Consider the following 26,592-nt stretch of genomic DNA (forward strand, 5'->3'; position numbering starts at 1 on the left):
TCTAGTCTCCTCCAAACCCAGAGATATCCCAAAGCCACGTCAACACTATGGACTTTTGCTGACGTAGTTATGTCTGTCAGGGGTGCGAAGAGGTGTAAATCTCTGATGGACATAGCTGGGCTGGCAGAATTCCCTAGTGTAAATGTAGTTATATACTGGTAGAGATTGTTTTGCTTGGGGGTGAGTGAACCTGGAATAAGCTTAGGTCGACAAAAGCACAATACTGCAGGGATAAGTTGCACCCACTCTAGGAAGACTCCGCTGGTGTAGTAGCAAAGCCTTCCTAGACACAGACCTGGCCCAAAACTGCTGAACTGTCTCCAGTACAGTATTCACACTCTGCCAGGAGCAATAAAGCCATTAACTAGCCTAGAAATATTGCATTTCTTCTGATGGCCTTAATGAACCCATACCAGATCAGAAACCAGAAAGGATGCAATGCCTCAGAGTCAGGCAGGGATACAGGAACCACCAGAGACTGTCAGCGTTCTAGACACCTGAATAACCCAACGTAACATGGGTCTATAGTCTAGCTTTGGCAAGGGATACTATGCCTAGGGCAGGGGTTCTCAAACTGGGGTCAGGACCCCTCAGGGTTTCACGAGATCATTACATGGGGGTTTGCGAGCTGCAAACCTCCACCCCAAACCCCGCTTGTCTCCAGCATTTATAATGGTGTTAAATGTATAAAAAAGTGTTTTTAATTTATAAGGGGTCACACTCAGAGGCTTGCGATGTGAAAGGGGTTGCCAGTAAAAAAAGTTTGAGACCCATTGGCCTAGGGAATGATGAGTGCGGTCTAGGGTGTCCAGATGTCCCGATTTTATAGGGTCAGTCCCAATTTTTGAGTCTTTTTCTTATATAGGCTCCTATTACCCGCCACTCCCTGTCCCAATTTTTCACATTTGCTGTTTGGTCACCCTAGTGCGGTCATTTATCTGAGTGAGTGAAGAGAGGATCCTAGCTCGAGTATCTTAAGGTGCTGCCTTCTCAGAAGTGAAGAAAAAACCCCCACAACACCTCAGAGCTGTCAAACTATACAGCAATGAAGTGTATAAATATCAATGATTGGCATTACGAATGAACTAATTGGTTCAGCTGACACGAGAACGGGCTCGGTTTCTAAACTACACTTTTAATTTTTTTTTTAAATAAGGTTTGTGTAGACTAAATGACGTGTCATGTCTCCTGCATCCTATCTGGCCCTAGCCTTCAATGATTAAGTTGGGCCCAGAGTCTTCAGAAAGCTAATCTTGCACGTTTGGGTGTACCAGTAATATCAGTCCTCAGATCACACGAAATTTGAATTCAGAGGCCAAAGGCCCATAGGAAGGTTTATCAGATCTGCTGTTCACTATAACCTTAGCAGAAAATAGAGGCTGGAGTAGGCAGAAGGAAATTGCAGGCAGGGGTTTTGTTAGAGAGAGGCTGGTAACACCTGAGGCGGGGAAGAGTGTTTGTTATAGAGGTTGACCACAAATCTGGCATAGCTTTAGGAAGGGTCATGGCTACCTGGTCCTTACCATCAGCTCCCGAGGTAACATTTAGGCGTGCATTTACAGATTTCCTTTTAAAAGCCCAGTTGGCACCCTGGCTATTTTATTAAGAATTAACAATAAAAATAACTATATGGGCGCTCTCTCTCTCTCTCTCTCTCTCTCTCTGTGTATATGTGTGTGTGTGTGTGTGTGTGTGTTCGCGCTTTTATACATTGCACTTTAAATTTGAGTTTATTTCACTATTTCAAGGTCCGGTTTCTTTACAAAGTAGTCCCTATGCTCAGTGGGTCACTTGCAAAGCCATCTGATCTCTGAATTCTGGCTTTGCTCTTTAAGTGCGATTGTTATTTCACATTAAAAAAAAACCACAACGAGAGCTGCACCTCTCCACTCCTCTGTCCCTGTGTCTTCATAAGGAAAAGAGGTATAGTCTTACCTGGAGTTAGCTAACTACAGTCCTTGGGGAAATGAGACAGTATGTAGTTTTCACAAGAGTAGCAGGTTGAACTAAAGACTAGTCTTCCCCATAGGATTTAGCTCAACCTGCTAACTTATGTCGAAACTACAAACTGCCTGGTCTTGACTAGGGTTTTACCTCAAATTAATTGACTCGACTTACTATGATTCTTTCTGTCATGCAAGGAGCCGCAGTCATGGACCAGGACCCATTGTGCTCGGCACTGCATACACACAGAACAGACAGACAGGTCCTGTCCTAAAGAACTGACCATTTAAGTACAAAACAAGAGACAACAGATGGATACAGGCAGATGGGGAATTACAAGGGAACAGAGAGACAATACCGATCCGCAGGATAGGCAATGCTCATTCAAAACCACACCTTTTCTCCTCCTGAAGACAAAGCTTTTCATTTAGTTTTGTTGAGTGGTTTGTAACCTGAAAAGTCTGCAGTAGTTTTAAGAGCTGTTGTTTGACAAGCAACGTGGTAAATAAGAGCCCATCGTTTTTCCTTTAGAACATAACTTGCAGCCTATGCACAGCTGAACCACAGGGTTTGGTATTAACCTCCTAGGATTTAGGGGAAGAGCCAGTTTACACCTCCTTCTCCATTGTACATTAATCAATCATCACTTCATGTATTCCTGATATTAGCAACAACCAGCAGCAAGCAGTCCAAGCATGCTCAGTTTGAGTGACCTTGTGTGCTTGTAGCATGTTTACCAGATCATCAGCAGGGAATTCCATTTTCAAAATACAAGACTTCATAATCCATTAGCACTAGAGCTCTGGATCCAGAGCTCTGGATTTACTGGTTACATGTACCAAGGAATAAAAGTATGTGAGCATGCAACTAGATTAATCTCTGGACCTGTAAAAGCATCCCAAACCACCATGCATACCGCAGGTTCATTCAAATTCACACATGTACATGTTAAACGTCATATCAAAAACCGGACTCATCTCCTTTCCACAGCACACAGAGGAAAAATAAAATGTTACCCGATGTATAGCTCTGCAAGGACAGGGGTACACAATAAATAACCTCTCCTTGCAGATTTTTCTATTTGTTACATAATTGGAACATGATTACAGATGTTCTTATTAAACGCCAGAACAAAACCTCTCTCCCTGTTATTTTTAAAAGGCAGAAATCACTCTATCCCTTCCCTCCCTGCTACCCCAATTCTAAAACAAAGCACAATAAGTTTAAATTCAAGCAGTTTAACTCACAGTCAAGTTCAATAAATCTGAGAAACAAATCAACAGAAAGCATTTCAAAATGTAACCTTGGCAACACAGAAAATGCTTCAATAGAACTTCTGCACATTTTCTTTATTTGCTGTGTCTGAAATTGGAATACAAGTCAAAAGAAATACATGGGCAGAAGGATATTAGCATCAGGACTCTGCAGCTACTGAGCCTAAAATTGCATTCATTCACATTCCTAGAAGGCATCTTGTTCAGTAGTCCTTTAAAAACTGCAGCCAGGCAAATTACAAGCATAAAGACTAATCACATTTTGGATTGACAAACTGGAAAAGGGAAGTGTTCAATAGGATCAGTGTTTAGTCATTATGTATGCATAGCATTTCAAAGAGTACTTCAGTCCCTCCTTTCCACTGATGAAATAAGACTAATGCAGCCATAAGAACATAAGAACGGCCCTACTGGGTCAGACCAAGGATCCATCTAGCCTAGTATCCTGTCTTCCGACTGTGGCCAGTGCCAGGTGCCCCAGAGGGAATGAACAAAACAGGTAATCATCAAGTGATCCATCCCCTGTCACCCATTCCCAGCTTCTGGCAAAAAGAGGCTTGGGATACCATTCCTGCGCATCCTGGCTAATAGTGTGTGCAGATGAATTTATCTAGTTGTTTTTTGAACCGCGTTATAGTCTCGGCCTTCACAACATCCTGTGGCAAGGAGTTCCACAGGTTGACTGTGCGTTGTGTGAAAAAATACTTATTTGTTTTAAATCTGCTGCCTATTAATTTCATTTAGTGACCCCTAGTTCTTGTGTTAAGAGAAGTAGTAAACAACACTTCCTTATCTACTTTCTCTACCAGTCATGATTTAATCACATCTCCCCTTAGCCGTTTCTTTTCCAAGCTGAAAAGTCCCAGTCTTATTAGTTTCTCCTCATACAGAAGCCATTCCATACACCTAATCATTTTTGTTGCCTTTTCTGAACTTTTTCCAATTCCAATATATCTTTTTTGAGGTGAGGTGACCACATCTGCACACAGTATTCAAGATGTGGGCATACCATGTATTTATATAGAGGCAACATGATATTTTCTGTCCTATTATCTATCCCTTTCTTAATTATTCCCAGCATTCTGTTCGTTTTTTGACTGCCGCTGCACACTGAGTGGATGTTTTCAGAGAACTATCCACAATGACCCCAAGATCTCTTTCTTGAGTGGTAACAGCTAATTTAGACCCCATCAATTTATGTGTATAGTTGGGATTATGCTTTCCGATGTGCATTACTTTGCATTTATCAACATTAAATTTCATCTGCCATTTTGTTGCCCAGTCACCCAGTTTTCAAACTGGTGATACACAACTATTGTCATTAAAGGAGTCAAAGTGTGTCAAACAAACAGTTGTCTCACAATGGTATCCATTACTCCAGCCAAGTATTTCATATATAGCCCTTAAGAAAGAAATGGGCATGTTATCCCAGCTACCATTACATGAGAACCGTTGGCAAGTGTCAGCTTTTTGATAACCACTATCACTTAATATTTCAGTAAGTCTCTGCAGTAGATAAATCAGCTGCTGGTCCTGTAAAGATGGGTAAGCCTCAAAATGTTTGGCAACTCATTTAAATACTTCAAGATTTAGATGTTTGCTTAAATTTTAACCACACCCCTTAGGAGAGCTGCCATTACCTTCCCAGTGTGCCCTGAGTGTATTCAGATTGATGGGGAGCATCTTTGGCTGTAATATAGTCCCCGAGCGAAGGCAGGAAGTGCAAAGCAGTGACACATGGGGGGCATTCCCCAAACTCCAAAAAGGCCAGGTTCAGTTTGAGCTCGGAGCAAAGATTCAGGTAATTTATTATACACTTCTCCTGAATCTTTAATGAGCAAAAATACCTTTCTGAACTGAGGGGTGGGGGAGAAAGTTTTCAATTAGTTTTTTTTTTTTTAAACAAAGACTTCTCTTTCTTTTTTCATCCAGATTGACAATTGCATGAAAAGGGAGGTTTGTTTCTAAAGAGTTTGTCTGTTCTTGTTGCTTATTTCCTCCTTCAATTCAGGATGACCCCCCATTAGTGACATCATCCCATTTCTACAGCAACAAGCAATGATGTCATAAAAAGGTTTGCAATTGCACAAGTCAAATAAGCATCAGGAGCAAATCAATTTGAAGAACGATAGATCCTGTTCCTATTCAAGCAATTTAACAACCGGAAAGCGGGGGGGGGGGGGGGGGGGGGGGGGTGGGGGAAAGAGCGCACAGGACACAGACCATCTGATGTTAACACAGAACTGTTTCTGCGTCAAGTGTTTGTCCAAGCTTTATGTAAGGCATAAACCAACCTGTAAATGCTATGTAAATAGCTGCTGCATGATGGAACTCTGACATGCAGCAAGACAGGGTGCAACCAGCAAATCAGAACCCCAGGATGAAGTGGTTTCACTACCAAACCCGCTCTTTTCCTCACTCATTCCCTACCATCTCACTTCCTTTCCCATCAACTGTATATTTATTTTCAAACCTTTTCCCATCACAATCCATTCTGGAACTACCATCCACTTTGCACCTTATCTCAGCCAATCCACAGAGCCAGGCATATCATCTTCTCCGCTGTCACCAACATGAGAGCCCCATAGCCGTAAATCAGGTCTCCCCTATAGCAGTACACAGCACCACTTACAGTTTACCACCAAAAGGATTTAATTTTATCACATGAACTCCACTGGGGGAATTTTTCATTACTTACAAGGCACAGCATGGCGATAAAGGTTATCTCTAATTGTCTGCTGCAGCTCGTGATCTGGAGATCCTTTCTGAAACCTCTGGTTGAGATAATGCCTCAGATCTTTGTTCAGTCTACTTCCTGCAAAGAGAAAACAGCTATTTTTAAAAAAGCTACAAATAACCCCCAATACATTACCAAAACAAGACACTCCAGTACACACGCTTCTCTCTCTGGGAAGAGGATGAGAGAACCAACACCATGGGACAGATGTCAAGTCACGATGTTTAATATCAGAGGGGTAGCCGTGTTAGTCTGGATCTGTAAAAGCAGCAAAGAGTTCTGTGGCACCTTATAGACTAACAGATGTATTGGAGCATGAGCTTTCGTGGGTGAATAGTTGGGATTATGCTTTCCGATGTGCATTACTTTGCATATATCAACATTAAATTTCATCTGCCATTTTGTTGCCCAGTCACCCAGTTTTCAAACTGGTGATATCCACGAAAGCTCATGCTCCAATATGTCTGTTAGTCTATAAGGTGCCACAGGACTCTGATGTTTAATATGTTACTAGAAGGAGCTCAGAGACTATGGTGATGAACAAGGAATAAAAACCTACATAGAACAGAACAAAAATTCTCTCTCAAAAAAAAAAAAGTTGATGGGAAGTTCCTAACCTGCTCTATTCCCAGCTACACAGAGAAATGAAAAGAAAGGAAATCTATTTCTTGCTGTGCACAGCTAAGAGGTGCTCATTCAGGCAGTAGAAGTTAGAGCTGGGCAGGAAATGGCTTTCCAGTCCCGGGAAAATGTGTCCCATCACGAATCCGCATAAAGAATTAAAATCTTGAAAATGTTGGCTGACTGATATTCAAAACAAAAACATTCAGGCCGGGTCTATCAAAACATTTTATTTCAATTTAGACCTGTGTTTTATTTGATTATCATTTAAATTTCTAAATTAAAAGTCATTTTGAGTCAAAACCCAGAAATTTTCTTTTAGAAAATATCCTGGTGTCTCATTGCAGTTGGGCAGGGAGAAAAAAACTTGAGCTGGTGATTCTATCTAGCAAGCAGAAACAACAGAGGGAACCCCATTGGTCCAAACAGTTGAACGAGCCGGGGGATGGGAATATCCTATATGCATAATGTCGTTCCATAAAGTTTTATAACAAAATTGTTAGTATCAGAATAGTTTTTAAAACTCTAAATAGAATTATTCCAATAAAACAAACAATTTAATGTGATCTTCTCCAAACAACATTGATGGTTTTGAAAAAGGTGGAAGCAGCTGAGATATTACAGCAAGGAAAATTCTGTAGAGTCAGCACACCACATTTATAAGGAATATGAATCAGATATGGCTTTTTTGCCTACACACAGCTATAAATCAATACAAGTATAAACTTTCTAATAAGATAGTCATTCACAGACTGGCAGGAACTTAATGTATGTAGTTAAATCTGATTATGAAACACTTAATTTAGAAACAACCATCTTCTCTACAGTTGCAAGGAGCTCTACTCTATCAGAGAATTGTGGTATTAACAACTGCTCTTGGAGGCGGAAAACAGCCATTGTTATTAATTCTGTTGAGGTCCCACTAATGAGCTTCCAGCAGGATACTGAATTAGTATCATATTTTGGTTTAGGTTTTAAACATTTTTATACACTGCTTTATCATATATTCATTTATTTATTTCCATCTCACTGTCAGCAAAGATCAAACATGTTCATTGTAGAAGCATCTAAAAACAGTAAGCCCAAACTAATGAAGATAACATTGTATCATTATACTTTCCTTACTGGTTCTGGGAACATCCCTCACTATGCCGAGCAGTGGATCACCACCCAATTTTCTAAAAAATAGTTTCCAGTCACTATGAAGTTAAAAGTGATTTCCTGTGGGATGGCTTACTTGGACGTGGCTAACTTTTCACTGTGGCAATTCAACCTTCAGAAGCGACCTTCTCAATTCTGTGTATTTGATAGTAAGGGGTATATCCTTCTCTTACTTCTAAAGGCAGATTTTGCAGGAGTCAAAGGATGGCGTACCCTGAAAGGATGAATCACTGAATTTTTCATCTTTTAATTCAACAGCTAGTCCTTATTTTCCCCTCACAAGCCAATGTTAAACAAGGTTATGAATAAGGAAGAAAAACATCCTAAATGTATTTTGCATATAATGTTAGAAAACTGCATGCATTAAAAAAATATAGGTTGTCTTCTGACATGCATTATGTATTCAGTTATTTGTGTTGCAGTAGTCAAGGCCTTGTGCTAGGACTTCCTAGCTATATAAGTTATAATTCATGCATGATACCCTTCCTCCTAGAATTGGTCAAAGTTTTGGAATGATTTTTTCCATAGAAATATCTTTTTTCCAAATGTTGACTTCTTTGTAATTTCTTTTTATCAAAAATTATATTGAAATGTATTTAAAATTTTCATGTGTAATATATTGTATTCAGAATCAGATTTAAGCCATTTTAAAAAATGAATTTTGACTTTTTAAATTTCGCCACATGATTTAACTGACCAAAAAGATTTAAAAATGTATTGCAAAAAATGAGGGAAAAAAATAATTTTAAAATGGGGGAGAGGGTTTGTAATTTTTTCCTTAATTTTTTAACTAGCTCGCCAGCATGCTGTGAATCTCTCAGATTGTTGCTTTTCCTTCCAGGAAGCTGATGAAGTGGGTTCTAGCCCATGAAAGCTTATGCCCAAATAAATGTGTTAGTCTCTAAGGTGCCACAAGGACTCGTCGTTTTTGCTGATACAGACTAACATAGCTACCATTCTGAAACCTTTCAGAAAGCTGTCACCTAATATACATTTTGAAACTTGAGTTTCTACTCAACTCAAGGGTCTAGGTTTTTTTTTTAATAGTTTTTCCTGAACTTTGGACTAAATAAAGGAAACTTGGGTTACATGTCATCTTGGGTTTTGTTTGGTTACTCATGTTCTTGCAAATCCAGAGTTCAATGGTTTTCTTTCTAATGATGTTACACTTTGGAAGCCAAATGATAGTTGTTCAGTGAGAAAAACCAACCCAAACAGTGAAACAGAAAATAACTCAGTGGGTGGACTATTATTGCTCATTCTTGTTTGTTCCCAGCAACAATAAATTAATGTGTGTGTGTCTGTGTCCTGACTGTGCTGCTATCTATCCACTATAGTGCTTGCTTTTAAACATGTTTCTTTCAATCCTGATTTCCTGTCTCACTCGGTGTTTCTCAAAGTTCTTTAATAGAAGAGTCACTAACAAACATTGATCTTTCAAAAACCGTAAATTTCCTCACATTAGCAATGGATCTATTCCAGTCACAGTCACAAACTGCTACATAGGAGCAAATAGGTAAAGGTAAAGCTTCTCTTTCCTTGTATAAAGATATTCATCTACTCCAAACAGCCTCAATGAGAATTTGTGTTATTCTGTTGGGACCAAATCCTGCTCACCTTACTCCCACAAGTAGCTCCAATGAAGCAAACAGACTAAACTGCAAAAGTGAAATAAGCAGGCTTTGCGTCTGTGGGAAGAAACGACAACCATTCGCCTTCCAGAGCAGCGAGCCCCTGTTCCCACCCTGCTTTAGACAGGCCAGACTCCGAACGTGTGATATATAGCCGGTAGACATTTAAGTGAGTTTTTAAATATCATTTTATGTTCATGCATTATGGGGTCCAAGCGATATTATAATAGCTTTGCACTTCTAAAGTAATTACTGAAGATGTTTTCTCCCCATTTATTCTCCAAGACGGCTATAGATAATCCAGGCCATCAACTGTATTCTGACAGAGCCTAGTACCATTTGTGCTAGGAAAAGTCATGGCCAGGGTACAGTGGTCTCTGACCTACATTACGTACCTCACATAAATAGATTTACATGCTAGTTCAGAGTCTCAATTTATTTTTAAGCAGGAACGTAATGACTACTGAGTGGTTAATGCAGGGGTGGCTCCGGAACCGCATGCGGCTCTTCAGAAGTTAATATGCGGCTCCTTGTACAGGCACCGACTCCGGGGTTGGAGCTACAGGCGCCAACTTTCTAATGTGGCGGGGGGGGGCTCCCTGCTCAACCCCTGGCTCTGCCACAGGCCCTGCCCTCACTCCACCCCATCCCGCCCCCCCTCCCTTGAGCCTGCTGTCCCCTTGCTCCTCCTCTCCCCCTCCTCCCCCAGGCTCCTGCACACCACGAAAACAGCTGATGGAGAGGTGCAGGGAGGGAGGGAGGGGGAGGTGCTAATCGGCGGGGCTGCCGGTGGGCAGAAGGCGCTGGGAGCCGGGGCAGGTGGGAGCGCTGATGGGGGGCTGCTGACGTATTACTGTGGCTCTCTGGGAATGCATGTTGGTAAATTCGGGCTCCTTCTCAGGCTCAGGTTGGCCACCGCTGGGTTAATGGCTCTGAACTAGACAAGTCCATATTTCATCTGTGTATCACAACACAATTCCACTCTTTAGCGAGATTTCTTTTTTAAGAAGCTCTATAGCAAGAGGATTTCCTGCGGTCATCCGAAGGCAGTTTCAAAATAACAGTGCCATGAAGCAAGCGGAGGTTAAAAGGCCTTACTACAAGGGTAACAGTGCAATGAAGTCATCTAGATTAAGATTCTCTCTTTCTCTCTCTCTCACAGCCCAATGACTATATCGAGAGGGAAAGCAAACTTTGCCTCTTGTAAAAGTTTGTTTTGGGTTTGCAGGATGAAGGTATTAGTCAAACTGGTTTATAATGAGGGGGTGGAAGGGGGAAGAGAAGAGAAATTGGAAGGGAAGGGACTTTTTTTTTTTAGATGGGTTTGTACAGCACCTACCCCAAGATAGGATCCTGAACCACGAGTAAGGTCCCAGGCCATTATCACAATGCAAATAATAAATGGAAATCACCATCAACTGATGGTGCAGACCTACTAATAGTGGTTTTGCCTGTATTCTAGAGCTAAGGTTGTTTGTGATGGACAAATGTTTTGTTAATATTTGCAGGAATTTCTGTTCTGCTTCTGTACCTATGAATGCAATCATTCTCATGGCAAGGTCTACTAAGCAGCAACCCATCTCAGGACCCAGAATGAGCGCTGAATGCTCCTAACCATATCATCATCAAATGTCCCTAATCCCAGTAGCTGTTAGACAAATGATAATATTTTGTGCTATATCATTTCATTCTACTCCATCCTGGTCTTCCAGCTGCTAACCAAAAGTGATTATAAATAATGGGGCTATAAAAGCCATTCAATAATTAGAACACTCACTGGTCATATGCCAGCAATGACAAAAGAGAGTGATTTATGTAAGTCAAGTATGTCACATCTGCCAGCCCAGAGTTTTGTTACTGATGTGGCTTTAAGGGCATAGCTTAACACTGTTCTAACAGCCATTTGTCATGAGGGACAGAGAGAAAGAGATGGAGACAAGAGAAATGAAATATAGCACTACTGGTTATTTTTAAGCAAAAGAAGAATCAAATAAATCTAACAGTGACTTTCTACTTTCCTAATTTAGAGTATCCTCTGAGGTCAAAGTAAGAGGTGAGTCTGATACACTGGCTCACTTGCTTTCATCATCCATTTGCAAAAGCCTAAGTAAGATCATGGAGTGAACGACCTGCCATCTGAATGTAGCTTCCGAAAGTCTATATAATTTGGATTCTTTTTGTCAGCCACTCACAAAGTAAAGGCATCATATAAATCCACCGTATTTTGGTAAACTGTTTGCTGCTACATTTTATTAGTGCAAGAAAACTTAAACCAGTCTTTTATTCCTTGGATAAATAAAGAAATATTTATCTGAGCCCTGCTGAGAGAGCTGGCTTTACATTTAACATAACTTGACAGGGATCTGATTTGATTGCCTCCATGTTTGTTTCTTAAAGCACTAAAGTGAGATCTTGGCTGCAATGCACAAACAAAATCCTGCCCAAACCCCAGACTGATGGAAACAAACCAGGGTACCCATATCATCACCTATCATTGCAGGTGTTTGCTTCAGTAGCCATATGGACTAGAGTAAATTGGCAATAGGCCCTGACCTGTGAGTTCATATTGGTTCATTGTTGGAAATGCCATGAGCCAACTAAAGTCTTGATCCCACAGGCTCGAACATTCAGGCAGGCTCTGTGCGAGCACAGGAAGCATGCTTGGAACAGGTGAACTGTAGGACCAAAGCCTACATGCCTCCCTTACTATACATCTTAATACATATATCGCTACAATCAGTATAATTTAAATGACCTACTTACCTTTCCCTGGGGAAAAGTTAACTAATCATACAATTTCCCCCCCCCCCCCCCAACGTTTACTTTTTTTTATTTAAAAAAGATCCAGTGCAAAATCCTTTTAGCTCATGATCTCCCACGGTGCATTTGCTATGGCTGAAAACTATAATAAGCCACAGAGCTGCACTCCATAGAAGAGAACAAAGTAACAGAATCAACTACCTCTGCAGTAATAAAACTCAGCTTTGATGAAGCACAGTTAAGTCTCCAACACCACAACAGCTGCTGAATCAGCAGAGAGCACTTCAGCGTAGATCATAATTTTTGACTGGAGAATGAATAACACCTGTTACTTTATTACTAACAGAACTTTTTATAAATATTATTTTAGGTGTCGTTTGTGAATCTGAAGGAAACCTATTCACTCAAAACTTTTCAACGCTGTTCAAAATCAAGAACAGGCAATAGTTTTCTTGGCACAGTATATTCTGGTATCTCTCTTAACCTATAAGGCATGTACGGGTGAATGACCCAGCACTAGAATAGTAATTCAGAATTTGCTGTTTCAGAAATACTCTTTAACAGTTCATAAATCCACAGTAAATCCATCGTATGCACTTTTGCACCCCTGCACTGCATTTAGAATGTGTTCCACCTTATATTATGCACATTAAGGATTTGTTCAATATCTAGCCAAAGTTTAAAAAGTCAAATTAAAAGCACTAGACAACACACACTCTTTAAAGGTAAGAAGAAGAAAAGCACAAATGTTGCCACGACTGGCTTGACAATCTGAGGGTCTGGATACACACATTTCTCATCCCAGCTGTTTTCAGAGGCATTTCCAGTATGTATGATGATACAGGTCAGCCAATCGAAAACCCGGGCTTCTCACAATCAGCCCCTGTTCTGATCTCTGGGTGGTCCATCCCCACTACATAGCTGCAGTTTTTATCCAACTCTGAAAGCAAACCTCCCCGGCACTCCCTCACCTCAGTATTTGGCCATGCCTTTTCATCTGCCAGGGCACGCTGGAGCGTGGGTTTCAACAGTACGTGTGATGGGTCTGCTAACAGCAACCACATTGTGGCGGGAAAAGAGAAAATGGAGAACAGCAAGGATCTGAACAGAAGCAGTGGCAGAAGGACTGCAGAAGAGAAATGGATGGAAGGGTGGAATTAATCAAGACCACAAGATTTAACTAGGCGTTAGGACTGCTAAGATAGGACATCAGCCGCTCGAAGACCACATCAACCAAGTCCAGGTGGTAGAGCCTAAGAGAATGTGTAGGTTGAGTGTCAGTGGTCTTAGACACAGAGGCACTTCATTGGACTAAATCCCCCTGGCTCCTGTACACAACCCCACGTTGGATGGGAGACGCATTCACGTCAGAATTCTGGGGTCACTGGAAGAGCAAGCAGGGGCAGCAAGGGGAAGGAGACGAATCAGAGTCTGGGCCTGTTCTCTGTCTTTTCAGAGAATAACTCTGAGGAGGAGTATTTTTCTCCCAGAAGGCCAAGAAGACGTCCCAGTAAAAAAAAAAAAAAAAAAAAAAAAAAAAACAATGGAAGTAGCCAGGGAACCATGGTGGGGGAAGGGGAGACAATGGAAAATGGATGAGACCCTTAATTGGTAACTTCTTGGAGAAGGGGAAGAGGTGGATGACAGAAAGGATCCCCCTCGTTAGAGAGAAAGGAAGCAGCTGATCCAAGACATAGACTCTGGATGGAGGACCTCCCCAAAGAAAAGGTAGAGATGTCTGGAATAGATTGATGGTCTCCTACATCTTGCCCTGGGATTCTCCTTCTGAGTTAGAATTGGCTGGGTTCCTCTGTTCCCGGTATTGGCAGAGGGGCTGCTGAAGCAGGGCACACGCATCCAGTACTGCGCTGCCTCTGGTCCAGTTTCCACTAATCCAGGCTACAAAGTCACCGCAGCAGGTGGCAGGAGATTTCCACGCAAATTGATCCTATATCGAAGGAATGAGTGAGGTAGAATAGAAAGGGCATTTTTGGCCTCTCGTAGCTCCACATAGGCTCTGGAGCTCCAGTGATGGTGAATAAAGATGGTGCTCCTGCAGAAAAGGTGGTAGCTGCAATTGTCCCAGCAAGAGACAGAGAACTGAAGTAAGATCTCCTGCCAAGCAGAGGGGATGGTGCCTCTGGACTGGCCGTCCCCTACCTGCATGGCATGAATTGAGAGATACCCACACTATGGGCTCATGGCACATGTATCACAGAAGAAGTAACCTACATTTGTTACACCTTGAGACACTCCTATGTAAAGTGGAGGGGCGTTTTTGGTAGTACCCGTTGAGGTTTTCCCTGAGGATAGCTTAAATTATCTGGACATAAAAATCATCATAAGGGTTGTGAGGTTAACTATGTCATTTATTTTAATGGCTTTCAGTGGCACTCAGCTACCTTTTCCTCACTCATACCAATTCCTGAAAAACGTTGCATGTTACCTGCCTTTGGCTCGGTTTCTTTTTTGCTTTCTCTCTTTGAAGACTCCACATCAAACACTCGGGAGAGGGAGGGTGTGTGTGTGTGTGTGTGTGTGTGTGTGTGTGTGTGTGTGTGTGCGCGCGTGCACTAGGCTTTCAACCTCTGGTTGTAATTGACACCAAAGAGCGAGGTGAGCAGAGGTGAGAAAAAGGGGCCTGCTGGGATTGAAATGAAAATATCTAGGACAAATCATAATATGGAATCAGAAAGAGCTACATGTACATTACAAAGTTCAGGAGACAGCTGTACTGAAGTACTATAAGATGCTCCGGAATTGTTTACAACTTGAATTGGGCTATACCCCTGACAATTACTGTAGAAGATCCTACTACAACCAGGCCATTGGCATCAAGTTCATTTAGGCCTATCAAGCTGCAACATCAAGTCATGTCCATAGGGACTTCCTATTGGAGATATCCTCAAGTCAAAAGCCAGAATCAGAAACCCATGCTCCTCCCAAACTTTGAGGAAATTAATATCCAGATCTGAACTTTGAAATGCAGGACCACTTCTCACTTGAATACATTTTGTCTGACACACAAAAGGCACAGCTGTAGAGGGGATATTTGTTACCATACAGTCTAACAAGAAAAAGCAATTAGTATGAAATAGTCATTAGTGGTAAGAGTTGCTGATGTTGCTATGTGAGTTTAAAAAAACTCCTACACATCCAAAGTGAGCGCAGAATGAAATCTGTGCAATATCATAGTCCAGTGCGTAGACTCATTCCATGTGAGACTGTACAGAATTCTAGCTGAGCATTTCACTTTGACCCCATCATTCACCAGGCCATCAATGAACACATCCTAATATACATGAACATTTCACTACTAGCCCGTAGCTTCTGATAATACCTTTCCAGAAAAAACAGACTGTATCAGAGCCAGCCATGCATGCATAGCATTTTTCGCAGATATCTAATTTGTAATGTTTTCCACGGAGCTCAAGCAAGTCTTCAGCATGAAGCAAGCCTGGTGGAGGGATTGCTCCATTTTCTTTGTTTTGATCCAAAGCAGCCAGTAGAGTTTACTTTCCTTACTTGTCTGGAAAAGAGACTTATCCAGACAGGGTCTGGAAGGCAATAGATGCAAAAGGGAAAAAAAATTAGGCTGAAAAAAAAAAATAGCTTTAGTCTTTGAGTTAACATGAACGACCTGTTTGCGAGAATTGGCTACACACGTCTGTGCGTCTCCTGACAGAAGTTACCGTATGTTCTAAAACTAGGATATAATGTGAGAGCTGCAAAAGCCAAATCAGCTTGGGGAGACAGAAGGCATTACTAAGCTTTAGCAGAATGAGCCCTAACAAAACAATATGCCAAAGAAGTCCTTTTCCAAAACAGAGATGGAAAAATATTTTCAAAATCTGTTATCCTTCGCTCAAATATAGCATACGATTCTTCCAGAAAATGGGGCGGGGGGAGATACGTGCCAGTATTATCTGAGTCTGAGCTGTCGTTTTTCATTTTTTCAGCTCCATCTCAAACCTTGCACCACCAATCAGTCACTTCCCATTAGTCAGTTACTACTTCTCCTTGATTGGCTGGAGCGAGTTAACCTGGCCAGGAAATGTAAATTCATAGAAACATAAGGCTGGAAGGGATTAGTCCATCCCTTCTCAATACGGGGATTCCTCATCTTAGGATACTAATTAGAGTCGGGGTGGCCACTCACGTATTCCCAGAATACCTGGATATTCTGGGGTACTCCTGGGCACAGCATGGGCCTACCCTGCTGGCGTGATCTCACATGCACGGTGCGCATGAGGTCACACTACATGGAGGAAACCATTATCAGGAGTGTGCTGCACCAGCCCACTGGCATGGTCATGCCGGCAAGCACGGAATGACGTGCTCTTCAAAATGGCATCTCCTGTCCAATACAATCCTGTTTTGTCTCCGTACTAGACGGAGGACAAACCACCCAAAGAGAGGGCTGCCAGGTTTAAAACCAGACAATTGGCCTGCCTAACCACAGCTTCATTGTAGTTCCTTCTGTCCTCATTGGATCATGGGTATGCATCAACATTAATAGCCTGGTTTTCAGAGATGCTGGATACCTGCAGCTCCCACTGACGTCTAGTGGAGTGCAGGCATTTAGAACTTTTGAAAAATCAGGCCAGAAAATGTATATGGTTATCAATATGACTGGTTAAAAACTGGGTTTCTGCCTAAGCAAAAAACTTTTCATGAGAGTGTTTGCTTTCCACAGAAAATGGTGACTTTTTGTCCCCTCCCTGCCCCCCCCCCCAAAACCTATATCCAACCCCACAAAAATTTCAATTAGCAAATATCCCCACAGAGCCTCAGAAGAGTTACAGCTCAGGAGGTTCATGACTCCCTTCCCCTCCAGGGCTGGGCTCGCTGGCTGGACTACATCTCCCATGACACACTGTGATCATGTCATCCCCAGAGCAAGAAAGAAGAAAAGTTTCAGTGTTTGATTTTTTGCCAAAAACCAGGGTAGAGAAAGAGAGGTGGAAGTGGGAGAAGAGGAAAACAATTTTCTGGTCTGCGCTAGTGATTAAAATAAAATAAAACCAGCAACAAGGCTTGCTATGAAAATCTGGAAACAATTTAAAGTCCTGATCCTGTCCCATTAAGCTTCAAAAGGTGCAAATTTAAACATACAGTAATGGGACACTTCAACCTCCCTAATTTAAAATTACATTACTGGGCAGCACAAGTACAGTATCTAGAAGAATGGTCAATCAGAGATCCGAATGCTAAGTTGAACAGTCCTGAGCTAGACAAATCAACCCGGCAAATCTTTTCCATTGTTCAATGGATCAAGAGCTTTAGAAACTGTAATTACATCAAGAGAAGCCTCCACGTGAAGGTATTGCTGCTAAGAAGTGTGAAATTAAACACACAACACAATAGCTCTCCTTGTTCGCAGGTGACAGGAATGGAATTCCAAATTTGTCTCCAAACATTAATAGGTTGCTATCCCTGCCATGTGTCCAGGAGGGATGAGCTTGTAGGAACTTTAATACTGTATTATGTATTCCACTAGAATAACAAATTGTCAAAAAAAGGTTATGACAACAATGTTAACATCACCGTGAACTAGTTCACTGTTGATTATTTTAGCAAAAACATTCAGATTCTCTAGGATTATGACCATTTCTCATTCCTCCACTCTATTGTGACCCAGGACTATATATTTGCCATATTACAAGCCATGTAATAACATTCTCTTTTCAGTGCTGAAACATTGATCCACTCGTAAAAAATCGAGTTAATCTATTAAGCTATTACTATGCAACATAAATCCAACAATCCATCTAAGGCAGTGAAAAAAAATATTGCACATAAAGTTTATTAAACTTTATAACAAATTACTTTTTCCCTTGGTGTTGCAGTCTTGTTTTCTTAACGGGTTTGGATCTCCCACTATCATGCTTCTGTCATCCTCCCTCTTTCCTCCACAACAAATGTTCACGTTACAAATGGTAACATCACATTTCCAAAAAGGAAATAAAGGCTTTATGCAATAGAGAGCAAAAATGTATTTCTAAAGACAATGGACACATTTCAGTGTACTAGTGCAGAGTAAGAAATAGATAAAAGTACAATATTTTGTGGTGGCTAAAGACTCCAATCACAAAGAAACAGGGTTTCTGACCATAGGACAAGTAGTTCTTTCAGGTGTAAAGCTGAGCAGTCTGTAACTGAATAAGGATATAGCCTCTTTTGAGAACAACATACCAGTGGATTAATGGAGAGGAAGCTTGGTCTTATGGTTAAGGCACTGGGCTATGACACAAGAGTAGGGTTGGTCAGAAATTAAAAACGCTGATTTGTCGAAATTGAATGTTTTGTGGGGATATGTTAATTGCCATTAAACTTTTGCCGAGACCAGGGAGGCGTCTATGGAAACCTACATATTTTCCTGCCAGCTTGCCCTCCTCCCCAGATCCATGGCAGTCTGGTTGATGGGTTCCAAAGAGGATGGATCTAGACTGTTCTCAGTGGTACCAGATGACAGAACAAGGAATAATAGTCTCAAGTTGCAGTGGGGGAGCTTTAGGTTGGATATTAGGAAAAACTTTTTCACTAGAAGGGTGGTGAAGCACTGGAATGGGTTATCTAAGGAGGTGGTGGAATCTCCTTCCTTAGAGGTTAAGGTCAGGCTTGACAAAGCCCTGGCTGGGATGATTTAGTTGAGGATTGGTCCTACTTTGAGCAGGGGGTTGGACTAGATAATCTTCTGAGGTCTCTTCCAACCCTGATATTGTATGATTCTATGGGCTGGGGCTTCCAGGGTCCCAAGTACCATCCAGTAGACTGCTGTGAAGCCAGAACTTCCGGGAGCTCACGGAGCATAATTTTGCAGACTTCCAGTTCTATTAAAACTGTTGAGTCTGGGATTTTCAGCCTAACTTGGGAAATGCTGCTACTAATTCTTTTCCAGAATGCCTTTGGCTTGTCAGAGAGATAATATGGTAGAACTTGCAAACGTTGAAATACTCAGTGCCGCACAAGGTTTCCGTTCACAAAACTTTTCTCACATGGCCCATTAATTCACTCAGTGAAGTCTGAAATGCCCTGTCAGCTATCCATGCCTCCAGTTAGTTAAAGCCAGGTCCCAAGGATGCCCTCGCTGGAAAGTGGAAGATCAAGCCGGGTCAGGAAACTCTTTTCCAGCCTTCACAACAGGAGGAAGATTCCTTTGCAATGCTATGGTCTGTAACAGCAATCTTGATGGGTTTCTAGCATGTCCACAAATAATGGCTTTTGAGAACGATTAATAACAAAGGCAAAAGATGAGGCATTTTATCAAGCTCTGCTTATTGCTTCATACTCTGCAAAGGTTATTCCGTAAACGTATCCGGCCATATCTGTGGATCTCCTTTTATTGATTAAACGTAGCTTTCCATCGACTCAGGTGATTTCATCCAAAGTCCTGCCAGAATATTTTCTCCATACACAATAAAAGAGCTTTACTTTTCCTAACATTAAAACCACCACTATCGAACACATGCTGCAATTTTACTTTTAACTGAAAATTATTATGACAACAACAACAACAAACAACAACAACAGGGAATGACAGATAATATATGGAACAATGACAAATAGTATAAATGCTTTAATACTGATACCCCCTGAGAGGGAACAGAGAATCTGCACTTTGGCATGGTGGGGGTTAAACGCCACCTTTGGGTTCAGTGAGCTGCACCCCACTATACCTGTGGCCCATACCAGACCTGGAGTGGGGAGAAAAGAAGGGAGCCTGGCTCAGTTAGGGGCTGACTGGCGAGGAAGCAGGAGCTCGCTGCCTGCCTGCCTGAAGGGATGGATCACCTAACATATTGAGTTTTGAGACCTTCCTTCCTTCCCAAATCAAGAGTGAAAAATTCTGAGATAAACTCTGTGTCAGGGGCAGATTATGGGTGGTCAGACCTAGTAGTCGGAGCCAGAGTCTGCAGTCACGAGGCAGGAGTGTAGAGGCAGTGGGGCCAGGAGACTGGAATGTCAGAAGCAGGTGACAAACTGGAGATCAGAACCATGAATTGGGAACAGAGCCAGACTTGGTCAGGATATCAGAATGTCAGAGGCAGGAACCACAAATCAGATGCCAGGAAATGAAGCCAGGGAAGTGGCAACAGGAAACACAAGGGCACTCAGTCCAGAGCAGTGTGCAGCCATCTTGTTTGGTCAGCTTCCTGTTCCTGCAGCTGGCTAACGTACAGCCAGCAGGCTCCTCAGCCACTCTGGGACTCTGCCCATCAGACATGAGGGGAAGAGCCTCACACAGGGGCTGGGCTTTGTGGGTCCCAGGTAAGCTATTGTCAGCAGGCTGCCAGGTGGAGGCCTTTGAATTTACTGGACTGGTATTTTTCTTTGGTCTTATTTTGTACAAGAGCCTATTTGACAGCTTTAAATGCCAATTGTGCCTTCTTATTGTTCTTAAGTATGACATATGACTGCCGGGATAATTACGTTTTTATAAGGAAGCTTGATATATTGGACCAGTTCAATTCTTTTTGCAATATACTGTTCCTATGCAGCTCCATTCAATGCACCATACTCTCAATAACTCTTTCAACAAATTGTTGGGCTCAACGGGTAGTGATCAACAACTCCATGTCTAGTTGGAAGCCGGTATCAAGCAAAGTGCCCCAGGGTCGGTCCTGGGGCCAGTTTTGTTCAACATCTTTATTAATGATCTGGATGATGGGATGGATTGCACCGTCAGCAAGTTCACAGATGACACTAAGGTGGGGGGAGAGGTAGATATGCTGGAGTGTAGGGATAGGGTCCAGAGTGACCTAGACAAATTGGAATATTGGGCCAAAAGAAATTTGATGAGGTTCAACAAGGACAAGTGCAGAGTTCTGCACTTAGGAAGGAAGAATCCCATGCACTGCTACAGGCTGGGGACCGACTGCCTAAACAGCAGTTCTGCAGAAACGTACTTAGGGGTTACAGTGGACGAGAACCTGGATATGAGTCAGCAGTATGCCCTTGTTGCCAAGAAGGCCAACAGCATATTGGGCTGCATTAGTAGGAGCATTGCCAGCAGATCAAGGGAAATGATTATTCCCCTCTATTTGGCACCGGTGAGGCCACACCTGGAGTATTGTGTCCAGTTTTGGTCCCCCCACTACAAAAGGGATATGGACAAATTGGAGAGAGTCCAGTGGAGGGCAACAGATATGATTAGGGAGCTGGGGCACATGACTTACAAGGAGAGGCTGGGGGAACTGGGGTTATTTAGTCTGCAGAAGAGAAGATTGAGGGGGGATTTGATAGCAGCCTTCAATTACCTGAAGGGGGGTTCCAAAGAGGATGCAGCTAGGCTGTTCCCAGTGGTGGCAGATGACAGAACAAGGAGTAATGGTCTCAAGTTGCAGTGGAGAAGGTTTAGGTTGGATATTAGGAAACACTATTTCACTAGGAGGGTAGTGAAGCACTGGAATGGGTTACCTCGGGAGGTGGTGGAATCTCCATCCTTAGAGGTTTTTAAGGCCCGGCCTGACAAAGCCCTGGCTGGGATAATTTAGTTGCTGTTGGTCCTGCTTTGAGCAGGGGATTGGACTACATGACCTCTTGAGGTCTCTTCCAACCCTGATATTCTATGATTCTATGATCTATACAGACTCCATTATTTCTTTCAAGCCAGGTGCTTTTGAAGTTGCTCTATAAACAACGTGTCCAGATGTGCGTACATCACCAGCCCCATGATTGTCAGATTTGCCTACTCAAACAGCTGTTGACTACTATTAGTTTGCCATCCTGTTTGAAATAACTTGACTTTCTCAGGATCAGTGGGAAAATATTCTTGTTAGGAACATAAGCCAAGGTTCTGTCTAAACTAATCATTTATTTGTCCATGTAGACAGGAGAGATAATGAAAAAGAAGCTGGCATTTCACATGTTCTACAAAGTACAGCTTTTCTGTTTTAGGATCTCTGTCAGTGAGGATGTGACAACTACTGGACACAATCTCTTATTCTTTAAGGCCTGAAAATAACTATGTAGACTATAAAACTATATCTCCTGTTGTCTCAATTATCATCCAGAGGGTTGAAGCATGAGATAGTGCTACACCACAAAACGAATATTTATGTCTTATTTAAGTGAGATCAAAACACACATTGAACTCCTTTTTTGCTCATATACTTAAAATGATACATCAGTCTGATGGGTTATATTCGACTTACAGTATATACTCAATCATAAGCCGGTTCGCTTATAAGCCGACCCTCACCCCAGATGGATAAGTAAAAATGGAACATTTTTATAACCTGTTCATAAGCCGACGCTATAATTCAGGGGTCAGCAAACTTTGGCTCCTGGACCATCAGGATAAGCCGCTGGTGGGCCAAGATGGTTTGTTTACCTCGAGCGTCACGGAGCTAAAACTAAGTAAACAAAAAGTGTCCCAGCGCACCTGCTGCTTACCCTGACGGGCCGGGACAGCAACTGATGGGGAAATTTTGCGGGGGGAGGGAGAAGCTAGGAGTCAGGGGAGTAACCCCTGTGACCACCCCCCACATGACCCCACCCCTAGCCTGGGACCCCCACACTCTCCCCATCCCATCCCTTCCCACCTTATCTGGGGAGGGCCAGGGGAGGGATGTATCTGGCCTGGCAGCCTGCTCCGGCAGGCTGGGCAGTGTGGGCACAGCCTGCTCTGGGGGGTTGGGCTGGGTGGCGCTGCCGCAGCCTGCTCTGAGGGGCTGGGCCAAGCGGCACGGCTGCAGCCTGCCAGCCCCGGAGCTGCAGCTGCTTCGGAGGCTGGGGGGAGAGCAGCGTGGCCAGAAGCGGAGAGACTCTGGCCTCGTCTCTTCCCTTCTGGCTCTGCTGGCTGTGTTGCCTCTCCCTGCTCCCTCTGTTGGGGGCAGGGCCGGCTTTAAGACATGCAGGGCCCGATTAGAAAGAGCTGCCGCTGAAATGCGGCCAAAGACAGCGGCAGCGATTGAGCTGCCACCGAAGATAGCGGCAGCAATTCGGCGGCAACTCAATCGGTTGCCGCTGTTTCTGGCAACACTTCGGCGGAGGGTGCGGGGCCCCTCTTCCGGACACTGCGGGGCCCTCTTAGGCACAGGGCCTGATTCCTGGGAATCGGTGGAATCGCCTTAAAGCCGGCCCTGGTTGCAGGGAGGGGCTGTGTCCCACCTCTCCCTGTCTATAAGCTGACCCCCATCTCTGGTGCTTCCCTTTTTTACTAAAAAAATTGGGCTTATGAACAAGTCTATACGGTAGCAGAAAGTAATCTTTCATAGTTTGCCTACATCTCCTGTGTTCGAATAGGAAACCTCTTTCTCTCTTTTCCTTTTATGTCATTTGCTAAAAAGTGAAAAATGTCTCCTGCTTAGAACAGCATGCAAGGCTGTTAAAGCTCTTTGTCAAACTCCTTTATTGCCTACAGCACAGACTCATACCAGTGTGAAGGAACAACCAGTGGGGGTCTCTCTACTATGATTCAACTCATCTGCATTCTAGCAGCAAGAGAGCCCACTATCTGAAGAAAAAGGTGCAAGTCTCTAAGAAGAAAAAAAAAGAAAGAAAAAAAAAAGTTTCCCAGATGGTGGCACACAGAACTGTGACTTCACTGCAGTTCAACGAGCATTGGGGAAAATAGAAGTGTGTTCACGCTACTTCTTATTAATGAAAACAAATATAAAAAACAGGTCCAATCACTCAGAAGTTATTTAAAAAGTATCAGTCGGAATTGTAAAACGTTAATGTTCAGCAGCAATGCTGAATTTTAACTCACAAGTTATTCTATCCTGGAGTATCGGTACTGATCTTACAGGCTTCTGCAAACAAAACAAATCTGAGCTTTATTTTTTCCACTTTTCTTTTAAAGCAGAGAATGAGGTTCTTTTCTCTTTCTTCTTGTCTGCTCTGAAGCCATGGTTAATGATTTAAAAAATAACTAATAAAATGGGAAAATCATATCTCACAGAAAAAGGCATCACCTTTTGGAAGTTTTATTTCAAATTTCAGTTTCAAGACAATCTATACTGTAATGACAAGTATACACTAGAGAAGATAAATGCAGTTCTGTAAATGCGCAAAAAATTCAGTTACCTAGAGACATCAAAAAAGGGACAGTGAGTGGTGTATTAAGAGATTTAATTTTTTGTTTTTAATAGGAAGGTTGAAACAGACAGCTATGGTTTTGAGACTTCATTGCCTCCGAGACATTTTAAGTCTGCTTTAACAAATGATGCCAATGTTCCAGGTTGGGTTTTGCTCTGTTTAGGTTACCCTTATGGTTTCCCACGAAGACCAAAGGCAGCACCCAGGTTTTCCATCACATTTATTCTACAGCCAAATTCGTATGCTTCAAACAACCACCCCACAAAAGACTAGCAATCATTTTCATAACTGCATTCCAAATAAAACAGAATGTATAATTTTGGATTTGCAGCTCAAAATCTGATCAGGGCGGATTAATTTTCTGCACACATAAGAAATGCTTAAGATCTTAAAACATTCATCATGTGTAACAAATGTCTGTATCTCTTATAAGCCTAGGGTCTCTAACAGGCAAGGCAAATCTGCAGAGCGTTTATTGATGAGCGGTGAAGATTAACAGGATTTTTTAAAAATATGCCTCCATTAACACACAAGTGACAAACTTTCAGGCAGAGATTATCATGTGCTACATATGTTTGTAGGACACCTAGCGTAATGGGGCCCGCAACCTGGTTGGCTTCCAAATGCTATAACAACATAAATATCAAGTAATGATAATAAAGGAAACTAAGGCACAATCACCATAGGGAATATCATGGGCATTTTTCAAGACTGCAAATTGTAAATGGAGTGTGGAACATTTTAGAGGCATCAGGCTTTGTGAGATGCCAGACGAGTTTGAGATAGGCGCTAACACATCCATTGTTGGTCCTACTAGACATACCTAACATTTATTGGGTTACGTAGGCCAGACATACAGACACACAGGCGCATGCACATGCCTTGTCCACACGGAAGGTGGTGTGTTGGGTACGTTTTGCTGCCCGCTGCAGTAAAAAGCAGGCTGCATTCACACTGTGGTATGTAGCTACACGCTGCAGTGAAAGGCTCTGGTGTGGGGGGAGAAAGCAGGGAAAGGGGGGTGGAGCTCCCAGAGCTGTCTCAGACTTTTCCCGCTGCCAAAGTCTTTCCTTATGGTGGGGAAAGGCTCCGGCAGCAGGATACAACACTGCTAAAGATGACGGGGGGAGGGCGGGGAGGGGAGTTGTCATCGCTTGGGTGTGTAGAGAGCTGTGTAGGATATATACCCTAAGGCTCTGCTGTGTCTTTATTCACCTTCACTGCTATTTATACCCATGCCGAGGGATGTGCAGCGTATGTACTCTATACGACCCCATAAGTGGTGTGTAGTATAGACACACACAGAGACACACGCCAAGCATAGAGAGTGTGTATGATAACGCTTGCCCCCACCACATAACAGCAGCTACATAAAATAAATATATTCCACCTAAAAGAACACCCGCAAAAAAACAAAAAACAAACAAACAAAAACAATCAAACCCCCCGCCCCAAAAAAAGAATTGGTTCCATTGAACCAAGCTAGGAGAATGGCGACTTGAATGTTGATGGTGATACTGCTGGGAATGTATCTGATAAATTGATCATACTGGTTAGCTGATCAGTAATTCTGACATTCAGACATCAAATAAGGCTCAGGAACACAACCTGATGTACTATTTCTGGACTTTAGCAAAGCTTTTGATACAGTCTCCCACAGTATTCTTGCCAGCAAGTTAAAGAAGTATGGGCTGGATGAATGGACGGTAAGGGTGGATAGAAAACTGGCTAGATGGTCGGGCTCAACGGGTAGTGATCAATGGTTCCATGTCTAGTTGGCAGCCGGTATCAAGTGGAGTGCCCCAAGGGTCGGTTTTATTCAATATCTTCATTAACGATCTGGAGGATGGTGTGGACTGCACCCTTAGCAAGTTTGCAGATGACACTAAACTGGGAGGAGTGGTTGATACGCTGGAGGGTAGGGCTAGGATACAGAGGGACCTAGACAAATTAGAGGATTGGGCCAAAAGAAATATGATGAGGTTCAACAAGGACAAGTGCAGAGTCCTGCATTTAGGACGGAAGAATCCCATGCACTGCTACAGACTAGGGACCGAATGGCTGGGCAGCAGTTCTGCAGAAAAGGACCTAGGGGTTACGGTGGACGAAAAGCTGAATATGAGTCAACAGTGTGCCCTTGTTGCCAAGAAGGCTAATGGCATTTTGGGTTGTATAAGTAGGGGCATTTCCAGCAGATCAAGGGATGTGATCATTCCCCTCTACTCAGCACTGGTGAGGCCTCATTTGGAGTACTGTGTCCAGTTTTGGGCCCCACACTACAAGAAGGATGTGGATAAATTGGAGAGTCCAGCGGAGGGCAACAAAAATGATTAGGGGGCTGGAGCACATGACTTATGAGGAGAGGTTGAGGGAACTGGGATTGTTTAGTCTGCAGAAGAGAAGAATGAGGGGGGATTTG

General features: G+C 42.7%; 1 protein-coding gene across 34 annotated transcripts in view; it reads right to left on the minus strand.

The window, feature by feature from the left end:
- The window catches only part of MAGI1 (membrane associated guanylate kinase, WW and PDZ domain containing 1), a 495,477-nt gene that overhangs the window by 227,487 nt on the left and 241,398 nt on the right, over window positions 1-26,592 (minus strand). For all 34 annotated transcript variants that reach the window (XM_045023728.1, XM_045023723.1, XM_045023748.1 and 31 more), the window contains exon 2: window positions 5,917-6,033. In XM_045023728.1, the coding sequence (XP_044879663.1) occupies window positions 5,917-6,033 (117 nt within the window). The remainder of the gene's footprint in view (window positions 1-5,916; window positions 6,034-26,592) is intronic.

Source organism: Mauremys mutica, chromosome 7 (assembly GCF_020497125.1).
Source record: "Mauremys mutica isolate MM-2020 ecotype Southern chromosome 7, ASM2049712v1, whole genome shotgun sequence".
Lineage (NCBI taxonomy): Eukaryota > Metazoa > Chordata > Testudines > Geoemydidae > Mauremys > Mauremys mutica.